Here is an 18,298-nt window from a genome sequence, read left to right on the forward strand (position 1 = left end):
GTGACGAGGCGCATGTACGCACGTTAGATTTATTCGCAGAGACAAATCTTGGCACGTAGGAACGTGATATAGAACAGGTTTAAGGCCGATGAAGTTTTCGGCGACGAAGGGTAATTGGTATCACCGGCAGCGAAGGGTAATTGGTATCATCGGCGACGAAGGGTGATTACTATCACTGACGTCCTCTACTTACCGTGTTTGTAGTGGTCCAGGTTTGGGTTACTGTAGGTCATTCCTTGCTCCTCCCCCTACCGTGTTCGTAGTGGTCTAGGTTTGGGTACTGTCGGTCATTCCTTGTTCCTCCGAGCCTTGTCATAGCCAACGTCCGTTGTCCTTATCACCACCTGTTGTATATTTATATATTTCAAAATACGTATATATTTTCTAATGTTCCTATATCCACGTCAGCCTATTATTATGCCACTACTTATATTAACTTACCCTAATATCTGCAACGTCATATTAACGTGTCATCGTAATATCCTGCCATTGCTGATATTGTGCTATTATATCGTGGAATGTGTATATAACCATTGTACTATCTGGTTATAAATACGTCGAGAAGTCTCAAGGTTTCTACACTAAAAAACCTTCTTCGTCTTCTGCAATATATGTATCCAGAGAGTTATATAGTTCACTATTTTCTTCTCTAATTTTATTTCTGGCTTCATATTATTTGGCTGTCATTGTTTTGCCAAATACACATTCGTTGCGTTGTTCATCCTCTGCAATCCCACTGACCAAAGGACCATATTAAAGCTGTTCAACTTCCACTGCATTACGAGTGTACATTTGCGGTGGATTTTTTGCTGTTGTATCCTGGAGAATGGAACGCCGTAACCTACTACACTGAGATATCATCTAAGAAGGGTGAATTTACTCTTAAGGGCAGTATGTTCACACGCCTCAGCTAAGTCTTCGTATAGTTTGATTTCACACTCTCTGGTATTTCTCATAACATATCAGTACTCTATATTTCTCTTGGTTTTTCATCCATTTATTTCCTACACCACCACTGCCACCACCACCAAGCCCATCACCACCCACTACCCAGCGCCACCATGCCATGAACCACCACCACCACTGCCACTACCGACATCCACCGTCGCCGACTTCTACCCACCGGCTTCATATCTTGGTTCAATCAATGCTAACTTATTTCTCTTTCTAACTTTAACTTTCTCTCTCTAAAGTTACCCAAAAACTCTATTATATAAGTAGTATATGAGTATATGTACATATATATATATATATGTATATATATGTCCTCACCATTCCATGAACCACTACAACCATTGTCGCCGCCGACGTCCTCCAATCATGGGTTCAAATCCCTCTACAAAAGTGGCAGTAATAGTGTGTATATTATTGTATATATTTAATAAAGGCAAAATTGACTTTTCATGAATTCTAATAATTTACAATAAAAATGAATTAAATAGTGATGGGCAATCTTGTCTTTTCTAACGTATTAAGGGCTTGTTTTGATAAAAAAAAAAAAAAAAAAATTCTGATAATGGATGTTATTGTCTAAAAATTAGGGTTGCAACTTGGGCGGGTTAACCAAGCCCAAGCCAAACCCAATCCAAAATTTTGAAATTTGGGTTTTAAATTTACAAATCAGCTCATGTTCGGGTTGGGTTTTGTCAAAACCCAGACATATTTGATAGGCGTGTATTTATGGACTTATCGTTGTCAAATACACTCCATATCAACATATAAAATACCTACAACCATTTAACTAAAAATGTCTAATGGCAAGTAGGGTCGAACCACGCATTCAAGGTAAGTTTCTATTTCCGAACAAGAGATTTAAAAATATTGATTTTGAGATTGGTCACGAATTATGGAAATGAAATTACAACTATAAAATATTAAACACTTGAATTGGAAATTAAATGAGAATAAAACTTGTGGACATAACTTGCATTAAATTAAACAAATTTTAAAGAAAATTACATAAAGAAATTCTATCTCTAACTTTCTACCTCCAACTCTGCCTCCGAAGTGTGCAATTTATAGCCAAATGAATCAACCCATTTGTAGGCTGTGATGATGGCTTTTCCCAAACTGTTTCTTCATTTCTTCACGCCACCTTTCTGCTATTTACTGCACTGACCATTTCATTTGCTTCCTACCTACCCTTGCTGACTTTTTCCTTCTTTCTCTCTTTTCTTTTCTTTTCTTCTTTCTCTCTCCTCCTTTCTCTTCTTCACGTGCACACACTTTCTTTATTTTATTTTCTTTTCTTTTCTTCTTTTCTTCTTTCTCTTTTCAAAATATAATATATATATATATATATATATATATATATATATATATATTGCAGATGATGATGTGGCATGCTGATTTTTACTTTCTTTTCTTCTTTTTCACACATTAACACCTATAAAACACAAAATGAGCATACAAGAATGTTTAAATAATATAAAAATCTAATTAAAAGCTTATTTTGGTACATAAAATAATAGGTTTTGTGTACCTATCAATATTCGGGTTGGGCTCGGGCTCAACCCGAACCCAACCCAAAACCCAAAAAAAAAATTTCTCCTTTCTCTCTCCTCTCTCTTAAGAAAGATATGGTACTCTATTCCATTAGGGGGATCGAGAGCAATCGAAAAAACAGATCCAGCATCTCTTGGAATCCTGAATAAAATGCTACCAATAATTATACTTATCAACATATGTCTTTCTCCTATCAATCGGTATTAGTTAAAGTAATGCAAATTTCCCTATTTGTTTGATAAGAAATGCGAAAGGAAAAAGGAAAGAAAAAAGAACTAAGGGACCAATTTTTTTATTGAATCCGTCGGGACTCTTTCTCTTTCTCTCTGCCGCTATCCTCTCTGCTGCTGTCGCCTCTGCGCCTGTAACTTTATGTTTTAGAAGAAAAGATGCATAGTGGAAGTGCTCTAAGAAAGAACCTCTCTTCTTTCTCTTTAATCCAAATTCTAGCGTCTGTCTATAAGATTGGAAGCATGAATCTGTTTTCACAAACTTTATCTGACACTTCAGAATCTCGATTCTTTGGAAAAATGGCAAGAGAATATGTTTTCCCTTTTGAATGGACCGAGATAAAGATTATCGTACCTTCTACCTTATAGATCTTGCCTAGCTACTCATAGAAATAGAGAATATTTTGCCTCTGAAACTCCAACACCATAGGCTTTTATTATAGTTCATCAATTTACACATGGCATGTGCAAAAGTTATTAAGATCCATACAGGGATGTAACCCCATTGTAGAGAATGGAAATATAAAAAAGTCACAAGATAGCAATTCCATATATAAAATCTTAATAATTTTTAAAAAGATTTATAAAATAATTGGAGTATGCAGCTCAATTTATAAAATAATTGGCGTACCCATTTGAGGCTGAAAAATTTGGGTTTGATTTTTTGAACAATCTAAAATGATATGCCGATATGGGTTTTGAACTTTTGATTCTTGCAGACTGATAGATAAAACTAAAATATATGGGTTTTGAACTTCTGATTCTTGTAGATTTTGTAGTTTGCAGTTGCAGAGAGAGAGAGAGGAGGGGCAAGTTCAGAGAGAATAGAGATGGAGGCGATTGGGGAGGCTAAAACGATTTGCCCTAAAAATATTTTGTTTTTTTAATAATAATATAATCAAATATATATAATAGATATATATATATATATATATAATATAAATTTCCAAAAAAAAAAAGAATTAAAAAAATTCAACCCGTCAATCCGACCCAACTAGCCCGAAAATATTCGGTACGGGTTTTGACCATAACCCATGTTGAGTAAAATTCGGGTTAGCCAAACCCAACTCGATTCAGGTTGAGGTTGGGTTGAAACTGGGCTGGGTTAGGCCAATTCAAGTTACAGCCCTACTAAAAATAGGCCAACTTGTATATACTAAACCTTAGGATTGTCATTATACCTCACACTTAGAATTAAAATTAGCAAATTTGGAAAAAATAAATTAAAAAATTGAAATAAAATTATTATTATGAAAAAAATAATAATAATTTTATTTCAATTTTTTAATTTTTTTTTTTTCCAAATTTGCTAATTTTAATTCCAAATATAAAACATAAATTTGAGTCTTGCTATTTAGTCCGGCAAATAAAAATCATAGTTCGCAGTATCAGTTATGGTTGCGGTATCGATCGTGACTGGCGATACGCCGAACCATGATAAAAACTTACTACTTCACCGAGTTTATGTGGCTATTTATGCGTCAAATTTAATGAGACCCATATTAAAATATAAGGTAATTAACTATTTAAAAAGTTGCAGTCTTTTTTTTACGTCTCATCTTAATCTATTATCTTTGTTAGCCATTAAAATTTCAATCACCATATATATCAAATTGTGTATCTATTATATATATACACACACACATCACATTGCATCTCTATAAGAACTGTTGAGATAAAACATTGTCTTTGATCATTAATATACATCAATAATTTTTATAGGCATTTGTTAATTGTTATAATGATCAAAGCTAATGATCTATCTGACCTCCAGAAACAAAAATAAGGAGAGGAATTTAAAAAATAAATAAAGTATTGAAAATTTGTTAAAAAAAAAAAAAAAAATTGATACATTGTAATTTTTGTTGTAGATTTTATACAATTCAAAATTCGTAAATTTGAGTACCATGAAACCTGATGTGAAAAAAAAAAAAAAAAAAATGATATAATCATAAATGGAAAACTAAAAAAAAAAGGGCAATGAAAAACTAAAAAATAAGGAAGGGAAAAAAGGGATACGGATCCTCTCCTTGGAAAATCTCTCTCCTGCTCTCTGCAAAACTAATCTGAAGTCTACTATTAAGACACATCATTCATTAAGATAGGTCATTTGCCACATCTCCCTTTCTCCCTTTCTCTTTCTCTCTCTTCTCAACCTCTCTCTAAATCTTAGATACTAAGAGTATCTTCAACAATTGTGTATAATTTATTTTTATTTTATTATTATTATTATTATTTTTGTGTATATTTGATGTGTCATAATTGATTTACACGAAAAAAAATTTGGATTATTTATTTTTACCTCCGAGTTGTTTTATACATTTTGTGTAAAAATATATTTCCCAATAACAACCAAGCAGTATCATGTCTGGACCACACATCATTTTTACAAACCTACTTAATATAGGGTTAATTTGTTAATGGAATGAGAAAGAGTGAAAAGAAAGAAAATATGCTAATGTGGCTGTCTAAAATACTCAACAATTTCACATTGGTGACCTGGCCCTGGCAGCCGTTTATCTTAACAAATTAGAGTGAAAATAAATAAATAAATTTACGATCTTCTCTGTCTTCCTCATGCAAAGAGCGATCTAAGATGGTCATCTTCCTTGTCATGTCAACTGCGACGCCATGACTTTTGCCAAATCTAAAACTTTGATTAATTTTCAGCAGATTTTTTTTGTTTTTTTTTTTAAAAAAAAAAAAAAAAACTCAACATATATTTATGATTATTCCCTGGTGAACTGAGCAAAACCTCAAACCGGAAGATTCCATTCATTATTTATTTATTTCCATATATTACGTTTAGTACAAGTTGAAGAAGTCGACGGATTCCGACAAGCAAAATTTGAATATGAAAGTTACTTAAAAGGGAAGAAAAAAATTTGGTCTTAGTATATAAGATTTAGAGAGAGAGAGAGATTGAAAGGAGAGAGAGAGATTGAAAGGGAGATGTAGCAAATGATGTGTCTTAATGAATGACTGTCCCAAGGAAATGATCTGTATCCGAGACTGTATTTTATGGAAACAAACAATGGTAGTAATCATACATATTTAAGTTGAAAGACGTATCATGATATTCAAATATAAGAATTTAATTTGTACAAAATCTAGAAATAAAAACGGTAATGTTTTACAATTTTACAATTTTTTGCAATTTTTCTTTAAATCCCTCTCTTTGTTTTTGTTTATGATAATCACATAGATCATTAGTTTTAACCAGTACTAGGGATACACAATATAACTATATATAGAAAATGCCATCTTAGGTATCTCAACCGTTCTTAGATCTTAGATTGATGCAATGTAATATATATATATGGGATTGAAACTTTAAAATCTAACAAAGATACTATATTAAGAATTTCTAAATAGTTAATTACCTTTATTTATAAATGGGTCCAATTATATTACACATAAGTAATCACAGAAACTCGGTGAAATAGTAGATTTTTATTTGTAAGGGTAAATAGTCGGACTCAAGTTGAAATTTTAGAATAATCACATCATATTTTATCTCTTTTGGTTAATGATATCTATTTAAGTTAAATTTTAGAATAATCACAACATATTTTAAATCGGGATATTAAAGATTCTCAATAATATCATTTTTTCCATAAATTTAATAAAAGAAAGGGAGGCTTCTTGTCATTTGATCATTTGAATGGGAATAATTGCATTCCTTAATTTTTTATGGGGGTATATTCGGCAATGAATGTAATTATCCTTGAATTAAGGCAGATTTGTACGGCACTGGTCAAATTCAGTTGAACGGACGGCTGAGAGAAGATCATGATCATCAATCATCCAATTTTTTTTCCCTGAAAAAAATAAAAGAAAAGAAAAAATAGAGGGAAAAAAAGAAGAAGAAAAGCAACGAAAAAGCTTATACAGAGGAGAGAGAGCAGGACGAGAGATCAGAGAAGGAGAGAGAGAAGATGTCGTGGCAAACGTACGTGGACGAACATTTGATGTGTGATATCGACGGCCAGGGCCAACATCTCTCGGCCGCGGCCATCATTGGCGAGGACGGAAGTGTCTGGGCTCAGAGCGCTTCATTCCCTCAGGTCTATTTATATATTTGTGTGTGTTCCTTTGTATACCTATGGTTATATTGTCATTGTAATGTTTCATTTAATTTTTTTCGAAATCGTTGTTTGGTTTGATCTATTTAAATTGCTTGACATAGTGTGCTTCGATCATTTCTTTTAATCAAAATTTTGCGTTACTATGGCATTTTTGCGAATTCGATTTGATATGGTTGTGTTTGGAAATAATTTGTGAGTTGCCTAAATCGAACACTCCATTTCTGATCTTTATTTCCATTTTGATTTCCTTTTCAATTTTATGTCATTCACTGCACTTGCACTTGTTGGGCGGATTTCCAAGGATCGATCTGTTTATTGTAGTGATTGGATCATCGGTTAATACAACAATGTGCATTGTCCTTTTGATTCGGCTCCATAAGTTTCTCTTTCACTTGTACATATTGTTATGAGATATTGAGATAATGGTGTTTTGTACATATAAATTGTTGTCAATGTGGCGACGAGGTTAAATTTATATAGTGATTTGATAAAACTGGTGGCTGCTTGAATGTTGAGTTTCAATACCAGATACTAAATAAAGAAAGACCCCATTATGAAATTGAAAACATGTATATATTCTTATGGCGATGCCTGTGATTATTTCTGGTTTCTAATTTTGATCATTTTACAAGTGGCAAGGATTTATTTATTATTATTTTTTGTTTTATCAAATTGATATTTTTGACACACTTTCATTTTCTGAATTATTTTGGTTATTTTTATATCCAGTTAAAGCCGGAGGAGGTCACTGGTATCAAGAATGATTTTGCTGAACCAGGCCACCTTGCCCCTACAGGGTTACACCTCGGGGGCACAAAGTACATGGTAATCCAGGGAGAAGCTGGAGCTGTCATCCGTGGAAAGAAGGTGATGCATCTATGTCTGCAACCTCTTTTCTTTCCTATAATATAGTCCTACATGGCATCAGTGGGTTTACCACATCTTGAAGTATAATATAAGCAGACCATTAATTCTTTGTTCGTAACAAAGCTTTGCTCTTTTTAAGTTAAATAGAACCTTGGTAACTTAAATAGAAACTTGGTAACTTGCTTTGCCTTGTAGGTGCATCTTGTTGGTAATAAAAATAATACTTCCGCAATCTGCTACTATCCCGTTTGTAATTGTAGTTATATAATTAGCTAGCATAACATTCTCTGTGGCTCTGATATCAAGTATCAGTGGTGCTGTATACCCACTCATTTATACCTCATTCACTTCTCATCCGGATCCGATATGGGATGAGCCCCTCTAACAGTATCCATATGAAGTGTATGATTAGTAGCCTTGCAATTTTTTTTATATTCAGATCACCATCTCCACTGCTGCTGGTCAGATTTTGGCAAATGAAGCTGGCCCAAATGGGCTGAAAAAAATAAATGAATATGATGAGTTTCCACATGTTTTGTTTAAATTGGAGATTTATTTGAATTGGTGTTGCAGGGATCAGGAGGTGTTACTATTAAGAAGACCGGTCAAGCTTTCGTGTTTGGTATATATGAGGAACCTGTAACTCCTGGACAGTGCAACATGGTTGTTGAGAGGCTGGGAGATTACCTCGTTGATCAAGGCCTGTAGGCCTAGCATTATTTTCTTCTTCTATGCTTCAACCTTCTTCCTTCTTTCTGAAGACATGAATTGGAAGTGGAGTTGTTCCACGCAGTAACCATTTGAGGACATAAGGCATTTTTTTTTTTTTTAGGATTGCTTTAATTTGCATTGCATTCTTAACCTCTTGATTCTTTTTTTTTTTTTTTTTTTTTTTTTTTTTGTGTATTCCATGACCCATATGTGGTATTTTACATTTCCTTTCAGTTGGCTCTGCAATATAAATTTTGATATGCAATGAAACCTTTTTATATGCTTTTCCTTATAAGCTTATCACAATTGAGGGCTTTTCCAATGCCATGTGGGCTTTTCCATTCGACACAGGTTGGTGGATAAGGTGTGGTTGACCCACGGGCCCCGAATTGAGGCCCAACTCAAAAAGAGTTGGTACAATCTTCTTTTATGCACATGTCAAGAAAAGGACGATGGCCCATACACTGCTTGTGATATCAAAATGGAAAATGATAGGCACATTAATCAACTTGCACACCAACAATGCACCAAAAGAAATACATTATTCAATATGTATGTAAAATGGGATAATATTTGCAGAGGAAGCCAGTGGACCAGAAGTGAAGTGCTGCAAGTTGATGGATCTGAGGCTATGAATGGGAGTATCCAATGAATAAATTCGCCATTCAAAAAGGAATAGGCATCAATTTAAATCCAACCTAATCATAGCCATAATGAAGAATAAGGTGGGATGATAACATCTACTTTAAAGAAAAAGTATGATTGTGAGAAAAATAATATGTTTCATTTACATTATTTTTTTAAATTGCATAATTCATGCTTAATGAGCTCATATGAGCTTTTATTGTGATTCTGAGCGGGTTGGTCGATCTATTTATTTCACTATTGTGATTTTTTTTTTTTTTTTGGGTTCGCAGATTTATTGTGTTATCTAAAGCAGAAAAGAACAAAAAAATTGTTTTATTTCATTTTTTCTCACAGTATGAAATGAAATTAGGTAAATTATCATTCCTGGTTTGGACAAATTTTACAGGGGTAAATCGTTCAACAGAATTTTTATTTTTTATTTTTTTATCACACACATTCACTTTACTGTTTTAAAAAATTGAATCCTCATTATTCATTTTGAAAAGTAGAGAATAAAATATAAAAAATTATTATGATACAAAGACATTATTTACTTATCATATAATGAGGAACAGCTTTAAATGAGCTTACAGTAATAAATGTTGATCCCACCTTGGTAAGGAAAAATAGAACAATATATATATAAATTTTCAGGTAAATTGTATTACCCCCACATCTCATGATGTCAATTATTATTATTTTTTATTTATTTATTTTTCATTGATAAAAGAACATAACTCAAAAACCTTACTCTAACCGGTTGTAATCGTGACTGCCTCTTCTTATTGGTCACAATTTCTATAATTATACGTTCATTTATAAGATGTCTCCTACTTTATGAAAATTAAAAATATAAATTTTCAAAACCAAATTGCCCTTTAACCTTTTTATTATCTCTCTCCTTTTATTCTACTCTCCTAAGTTATCCCTTATATCAATAACATTATAGATTGCAAAAAAAAAAAAAACATACGGGAATATATTATTTTATTTCTTTTTGGATTGCCAAAACAAATAATATTATGGGAATGGATTATTTAATTTCCTTTTTTAATTATATATATGTATATATATGTATGTGTGTGTGTGCGCATACGGATTCACGTTCAATTCATATAATCACAATTCATATTATTTTCTTTCTTTTTGAATTTGCCAAAACAAATAACATTATGATAATTGATTATTTTATTTTTCTTTTTTTAAATTATCTTATAACTACATATATACGTGTTATATATTGATAGCAAGTGATGTATATATACACACACATGTACATTAATTAAGTGATGAGAGAAAAAAAATAATATGTATATAATTTATATATATATATATATACACACACGTACATTGATTAAGTGATAGAGAGAAAAATAAATAAATAAAAAATTTATACACATATGAAGGTAGTTATTTACACACACACATATATATATATGTACAACCCGGCTTGCCCCCTATATAATATATATGAATTTTTAAATTATTTTTACATATATATGTATATAGAAATTTGTATATTATGCCCCTTAAAAATATTAAATTTCCAAAATTCTCTTAACTTTTTCCCTTGTATCCTCATTTACTCTTTAAATTTCTTTAATTTTTTTTTTTTTTAAAAAGTCAAATTTTCCTTATTCAATCATACTCTAATTTACTTCTTTCAAAATTCTGTCATTTTTCTTTTCCTATTACTTTTTATTGTGATTATAAAAATTGAAAGTGAATTCATAGACCATATATAGCATATATATAGTTAAAATATAATTTTAAAAAAAGATATAAAATAATCTATTCCCATAATATTATTTGTTTTGACAATTTAAAAAAAAAAAAAGGAAAATAATATATTTACGTGTGTGTGTGTGTGTGTGTATATATATATATATATATATATATATATATATATTTGACAATCCATATTTGATATAAGAAATAAAATTGAAGAGAAGAAAATAAAAGAAGTGGGATAAAAACATTAAAGAGTAATTATTAAGATAAAAATTATATTTTTAATTTTTATAAAGAAGGAGACATAAGGTGTAATTATAGATATTTTTAATTTTAATAAAGAAGGAGACATAAGGTGTAATTATAGAAATTGTGATAGTCGCAACTAGCGTTCCACCCTATATATTAGTGTGATGATTCAATGACATTTCGTTGTTTCGACGCTATCATCTCTCTTCACCCAAGAAGACCCCGAACAGAGTCTGAGCTAACACACACACACACACAAAAAACACAAAGAAGCCGAAGAAAGTGTAAACGAGGATGTCGTGGCAAGTGTACGTGGACGAGCACCTCATGTGCGATATCGAAGGCAACCATCTCACCTCCTCCGCCATCATCGGCCAAGACGGCATCGTCTGGGCCCAGAGCGCCTCCTTCCCTCAGGTCTCTATTTTCTATTCTATATAACCCATATATATATATATATATATTTGCTTTTAACTTTGCTTGTGCTTTTCGAAGCTGTGAAAAAGTTCTGTTTGATTCTAAAAGAAAATTGTTTAATAGGTTTGATGCTCTATCTTGGATCTGATCGGAGTGCGTTTTTAGTTTAGATTTGAAAGCATATTCTTGATTCATTCTGCTTGAATTTGTATTTCTACTCTATGTATTCGATCTGTTATGAAGATCAATCCGTATCCACCTACTGAGTGTATTTGTTCACTTGATTTGAATTGTCTTGTTTTGATCCGATTTGTTGATTAATTTGTGTTCGGTCTTTGTTTAATTGATAGTGTTCTGATTGATTACTCTATATCATTTGAGATCTGGGATTTTAGTATTTGCATCATTTGTGGATTTGATTTTTATTTATCTATTGAAATTTATCATTAATCATTAAATTACCTGTTAGAACTGAATAGTATAGCAAGATAAATTAATATCAACACACATATAAAATTTGTTTTTGCAGAAAACCTTAACTTTCAAGGTTTCAGAAATGATCACTGTTCATATAGTACATATTTCAACATGGAAAAACATTGGCTTTCCTTTTTTTCCCTAAACTTTTGGGTCACTGGAATTTGTTTTTCATCAAGTATAGAATTGATCTGTGTTTAGTTAGATAATCCATATACACTTAATATGGTAATCCCTTTCTCGTTCTTCCTAAAACTTCAATTGAGAGCTCGTGTGATTTGACGTCACACTAGTCCCTGAATGGGATTAGTGTGAATTTCAATTAATGCTTACAGCTAAATGTGTTTCTAGCAATTGGCTATTCTAAGGAATGGAATAAAAAATGAAATCAAATTATTCTCTTCTAATATACTTTTTCAGGGAAACAAATGTAACACAAGCAAAAAGATACCTATTAATAATTGATTTTTCTGTTTCTCCCTTGACTCGGAAGCTTCTTTATTGGTTTGATATACCGAGAACATTAACATCCATGTCATGCAGACACAACTCTAACACAATGTCTTTGAATGTCATGTGCATTGTGTATTCGTACCTCTTGAACGCATAGCTGAATATTCATTGCTTGTTATGTCAACACTGTTTTAGTTCAAGCCTGAAGAAATAACTGCAATAGTGATTGACTTTGAGGAACCTGGTTCACTTGCTCCAACTGGCTTGTACCTTGGTGGCACAAAATACATGGTGATACAGGGCGAGGCAGGAGCTGTCATTCGAGGGAAGAAGGTGATGAATATATATCGGATCTTTGTTTGATTACCTATCTATCTTGCATTTGTGCATACGTATTCAAACACAAATTTGATAAAGTATGTTGACTTCACTTTTTTTTTGTTTTTTTCCTTAGTTGGTACTCACACACATGCCTTACCTCCCTTTGGGAAGTAGGGATAATGGCCTCTTGGTGGTGACTTCACTTTCAAGAATGATGATGTTTTGTTTCATGTTCAATTTGAAATATAATTCTTCAAAGCTAAGAAAGTTCACAATTTTCAGAAATATACAGCTTTCTTATGTTATTAGCTACACCATGTTTAGCAAAAAGCTTGATTTAGTACCTACCTTAAAAAAAACTGGATTTTACATAATAAAAAATGAGCCACATGGCTGATTTATTTTTTTATTCTTCTGGGGCTTCACCATTGGGTAAATTAATTTATGCATTGTAAACAGGTTGTATTTCCAATTATGATGTTTAAAAATTGCTGTCTCAGATCTATGTCTCAATGCAAGTCCCTTCCGCAAGATTTGTATTTGTAACCAACTGAATGTTGAAGTTGTAATTTTTGAACTTGAAACAGGTCCGCAATACTATGACTAATCTGCAGCAGCAGAAATTTATTTTCCAATTATATTAACACAAGGAAGATTTCATATTCTTTATATTTTGATTGAAAAGATTGTGGATCATGATAGCAACAATTTGTTGAATTATTGTTATTCAGCATTGGATTAGACTTGGAATAATGCTTAGACTTGGAATAGTCAACGTTGCCTTTGACATGGTGCTAATGTAATGGTTAGATTCTGACCCTTGTCTATCATGGTTTCAGGGACCTGGAGGTGTTACTGTTAAAAAGACAAATCAGGCCTTGATCATTGGTATCTATGATGAACCAATGACTCCAGGCCAATGCAACATGATAGTTGAAAGGCTTGGTGATTATCTCATTGAACAGGGTCTTTAATTGGTTTGGTACGTTTAATGACTTATTTCAAATTTTCTTAGCCTCTTTACAGGCTTGCATCCATATATCTGCTGTTGGAATGGTTGCAGTGATATAATAATACAACAAGTATATGAGGTTGTGGAGAACTCCTTGTGTTAACAATTGGTGTTTGGTGCTACAGAAGTGATTGGATTTCATCTCTTCCTGAATTTATGTTTTATCTTTTGTACTCTCTTTATGAGAAGTGTTATGGTTGGCTTGAAGTGCAGTACTTGTCTGCTTATGGTTTTCTTTTCTTTCTTTTTTCTTTTTCTTTTTATTTTTGGTGGATAACTTAATTGATTGACATCTTTCACAAGTATAATATCTGGTTTGTGTGATAAATGACATTTCGGTTCTTGATCTTGTTATTTTTATTTTATTTTTAAAATCTGGGGTGGTTTCTGTTCTGGTGTTTGCGAAGGCACCATCAGTTAACAGCATATAGGTTTAGTATGTACTCTTACAATTATCCGAGAGCTAAGACTTCGTTTATTTGTTCAACTTAAACAACATATGGTGTGACGTGGCAGGATTTGTAGAACAGGATGCAGGGATACTATGAGTCCAGCATTTTGGACATTTTTCTTTAGAAGGTGAGGAAGTACCATTAATCTACACCGGCCCTCTCATACTTTTTTGACATTTGGGTTATTGGTCTTTTGCCTGTGTTTTTGTGCCTCAAGTTGGTAACCCCTTCAAATCAGCATCTGTTGCTGAGAGAACAACAGAAGAAAGCTCCAAACTCATTACTCAAATATTTGTTGACCTTAATCAATCCCATCTCTTTTCTAAATTCTAACTCTATTCAGTCTGTGATCGAGTTTCAACTTTTGTAAATAAAATATAATGATAAAATCAAACATATAATAAACAAATAAATTATAATTGGAGGGCATCGTTTTATAGTAAATAGATGCAATGCTAAAGTATCTTTCTAAATGAGAATTTAATGAAAATGTAAGAAGGGAGGGAGTATTATAATCCATCCTTTCCCAAGTTCCTTTTTTTGGGGCTAGAAAAATAAAAATAATGGGAAAAAAAAGGACCCTCCGCATCTCTTAATGTATATTTTTTTGTTTTCTAAATTGAAATTATTTATCATCCCAAGGGGAGTTCCAAACTCTCCTCATGACATACTCGAAATATTATCTTCTTCAACTCTATTTATATTTTTATCATGAGAAGAAACACATTTATGTACTCACTCTACCCTCAAAATTAGATCATCGAGTTTCTATATTTTATGGTAATAATATACTTTGCATATGAATTTTGAAATGGTTAAGGAATAAAAATTCTTTCAGTGCTCCATTTTTTTATTATAAATACTTTATTTTCAGAAAATATAAATATATAAATAAACAAATAAAAATAGAAGCTTCTCTCTTTTTGTGTGGTGGTGTGTGTGTGTGTGTGAGAGAGAGAGAGAGAGAGAGAGAGAGAGTTGATGGAAGGTACGAGGGTTGTTTGTGTGGGTAGCAAGCCATTGGAATAGAGAGGCAAGGGTCCAAGCATTGGGGGGATTAAAGGGCGGGTCAAACCAGTGGGACCATGGATAAGATTGGATGGGGAGGGTACCAGCACAGCATGTGGTGGCATTTTGAATTCCAATTAAAATGAATGGCAATGCGAATGCCATCACTCCTTACCCCAAGTCAACCACCTTATCTTTATCTCAGGAGTGAGGCCTCCCCTTCATCCAATTTAATAAATACATCAACATTGTGTATATATATATATATATATATAATTCTATCTAACTTGAGGGGTAAGAGTTGGAATTTGTATCTTCTTGACCTCTTGATTGCCTACCGTTTACTACTTTTAATATGAAGGAATGTAACCGACTTTTAATTAGGGATAAGATTTGGGCCACACTAAATTTAAAACCCCACCAAGCCAACACCATAACAGCTGTAAGAAAGAAATATTATTAAGAAAAATAACAAGAGTGATCGTTAAGTTTTATCTATTCCAATCAGTAAAAAAAAACCGTAACAGTAAAAAAAATTGACCGTAAAGAGCCTACAGTGCTATCATCTTATTCCATCCAAAAATCGGACACATGAACCTTGCCATAGTTCTTAATTAAAACTAGGGTTGTGACTTAGGTAGAGGATAACACTAATATTAAAAAACAAAATTTTGAAAATGGGATTTTGTGTCATATATATATATATATATATATATATAGGTTTATGGATGGGGGACAAGCATGGCAAGAATGTGACCTGAGTTTCCCCAAAAGGAAAAGTGGTGACTCAGATACGGATGGACGTCTTCAAAGTAAAACAGACCTTATCCTCTATCTCTTAGTAGGATGAGAAACCGAGAAATTCAAACCCACGAGAACAGATAATAATGACAAATCTAAGCATAAAGCAACATATAGAAAATTATTTTAAAACAGATAAACTAGCACTAATCCTCCAATCCCCCTCATTTATTCCCTTTGATTGACCACCAAGTTTCATCCACACAACAAATACCATTTCTTTATCAAATCATAGAACTAGTCAAAACCCTCCTACCATGTGTGTGTGTGTGTGTGTGTGTATATATACTATGCTCCCTCAAATTAAGCCTGCTGGAAATCACAAGGTACAAAATCTTTTTAACTAAGATTTTCTCATCCTCTTTCCTCCTCTGCTATTATTTTTATTCTTGTTGCTAAGATTTGGTCATCAAAATGAGTGGATCAAAGCATTTTTATCAAGACAAGCCTCTGAAGGAAAATGATTCTAATGATGCTGATCAATGGGTGATCATGGAAGGTACTGGTGATAAAATTTGTGACTCTGAATCCTCCTTTGAAGAAGAATCAGTTAGCTCTGTTACAACATCTTCTTCATCAATATCAGACATGGTAGAGGATGCAACCTCGTCAACATCATCTTCATATGGGCCTTTGTATGAATTATCTGATCTCATGGACCAACTACCCATCAAGTAAGTAATTTCAAAGATTTTTTTTTTTTTTTTTGTGTGTGTTTGTGTGTTCTTTGTTCTGCTGGCAGAGTGGTAATAACAAGTTAGTGTGACTAATTGTGTGTAACTGTGTGTATTTGTATTTGCAGGAGAGGTCTGTCTAAACATTATAAAGGTAAGTCACAATCATTTGCAAGTCTAGCAAGTGTGAAGAGTTTAGAAGATCTTGCAAAGAAGGGTAGCCCTTATAAGAAGAAAATGAAGTCGTGTAAGAGCTATGGAGGGGGTTTGGATGGTCAGAAATTCAGTCCTAAGGCTACCATATCAAAGAAAGCTTCAAGGGGTTCTTTCTTTTTGTCTTTACTAGGTAAGAGAGCTACTTTTGTGGCCCAGTAGTATTCATGTACACAAGGATTTCTAATGTTCAAATTCAAACCTAGTACACCTTTCATGGTTTTTGTTACCATGCCATTTGTTTTAAATTATTTTTGGCAATGAAAAACTTCACAAACAAGAGCATGCATGTATGTATGTAACAAGTACTAAATTCAACTTCAAATCCAACTTGAGCAAAAAAAATTTGGGTACTGTTAATTGTTATTGTGCAAAAATTAAAAACACCAATTTGGTGTTTCTGGTTTTGGCCTCGTTTTTTTAGAAACAAACATATTTATTCAAATCGCAATAAAAGAAAGTTATTTATGTGTTTTGGTTTACTATAGTACGCCATTTGTTAGGAAGCAAAAATGGTTGCCAAATAAGACCCAATTGAGCTTTTTGGGAAACATAACTCATTGAAGGAAGTTGTACAAGTGAACATATTGGCTTTTACAGAAGACACCATAGTAAGGATGAACCTGTTACGGTTACCTTACAAGTGAAAGAGGAATGAATTTAAATTTTGAGGTGACTATTGGGTCACCTCAGGCCTGTTGGAGGGCCGGACCATCAACAGGCCCGGAGGGAGTGGACATAATAAGCGTCTAGCAAGGTAGGTAGATCGCGGGCCATGGGCCTAGAAGGGACTAACAATTATTTTGATTTTTTTTTTTTTGAAATTTCAAGGTTCCTCTTTCAAATTTCATCTGTAACTTTTACTTTCCAAAATAAAAGGAAATGATTGGTTAAAAAAAAATGAGAAGTTTTACTTGATAGATGATTCGATTTTAGAGTCTTTTTTTCGGGGAAAAAAAAAAAAAAATTCCAAAACAAAGGTGCGAGGATCTATCACCACTCAAAATAAAGAGGAACAATGAAATTGAAGCAGCAGAATGAGAGAAAGATGGGGGGAGCCCACCACCTCCCTCTCACATGATTTTTCTTTTTATTATTTTTTATTTATTATTAAACATTTCAATTTTCGCCAATTTTTTCCACAAATCATAGTAATCCACGTTCCATTTTGTAGATAGAGTCTTTATCATTGATCGTTCAACGTGGTGTCGTGAAATATGGATGTAAAATGTGTTTTTGTGAAAAAATAATAATATATATATGTGGATGTAAAATCCCACGGTAGCCATGTGGAGGGTGCTTTCACTATGAGTCAATGGTTACGACGGTAACAGTATATGAACATTATTATTATTATTATTATATATTGTTCTTATCCATTTGCTTATCGAAAATCATTCCACATTGTCAAATCACATCATGAGTATAGAGCATTGCTATTATCGAACAGCATGATGAAGTC

At 32.7% G+C, this 18,298-nt stretch overlaps 3 protein-coding genes across 3 annotated transcripts; all 3 read left to right on the top strand.

Annotated features, from left to right (window-relative positions):
- Nucleotides 1-6,445: 6,445 nt before the first annotated feature.
- Nucleotides 6,446-8,723, top strand: LOC132277151 (profilin-4-like). Its single transcript, XM_059778901.1, has 3 exons — nt 6,446-6,802; nt 7,553-7,690; nt 8,264-8,723. The coding sequence occupies exons 1-3, from the start codon at nt 6,674-6,676 to the stop codon at nt 8,396-8,398; spliced, it is 402 nt and encodes a 133-aa protein (XP_059634884.1). The 5' UTR covers nt 6,446-6,673; the 3' UTR covers nt 8,399-8,723.
- Nucleotides 8,724-11,180: 2,457 nt separating this feature from the next.
- On the top strand, nt 11,181-14,016 carry LOC132277153 (profilin-1-like). Its single transcript, XM_059778903.1, has 3 exons — nt 11,181-11,425; nt 12,551-12,688; nt 13,516-14,016. The coding sequence occupies exons 1-3, from the start codon at nt 11,303-11,305 to the stop codon at nt 13,648-13,650; spliced, it is 396 nt and encodes a 131-aa protein (XP_059634886.1). The 5' UTR covers nt 11,181-11,302; the 3' UTR covers nt 13,651-14,016.
- Nucleotides 14,017-15,919: 1,903 nt separating this feature from the next.
- Nucleotides 15,920-17,116, top strand: LOC132277152 (protein OXIDATIVE STRESS 3-like). The gene is made up of 2 exons (XM_059778902.1): nt 15,920-16,623; nt 16,752-17,116. Exons 1-2 carry the CDS (start codon nt 16,364-16,366, stop codon nt 16,996-16,998), a joined length of 507 nt encoding a protein of 168 aa, XP_059634885.1. The 5' UTR covers nt 15,920-16,363; the 3' UTR covers nt 16,999-17,116.
- The last annotated feature ends 1,182 nt before the right edge of the window (nt 17,117-18,298 follow it).

This window comes from Cornus florida, unplaced genomic scaffold (assembly GCF_030987335.1).
Source record: "Cornus florida cultivar Cherokee Brave unplaced genomic scaffold, ASM3098733v1 CherokeeBrave_3.0.0_Hap2_Chr10, whole genome shotgun sequence".
Taxonomy (NCBI): Eukaryota; Viridiplantae; Streptophyta; class Magnoliopsida; order Cornales; family Cornaceae; genus Cornus; species Cornus florida.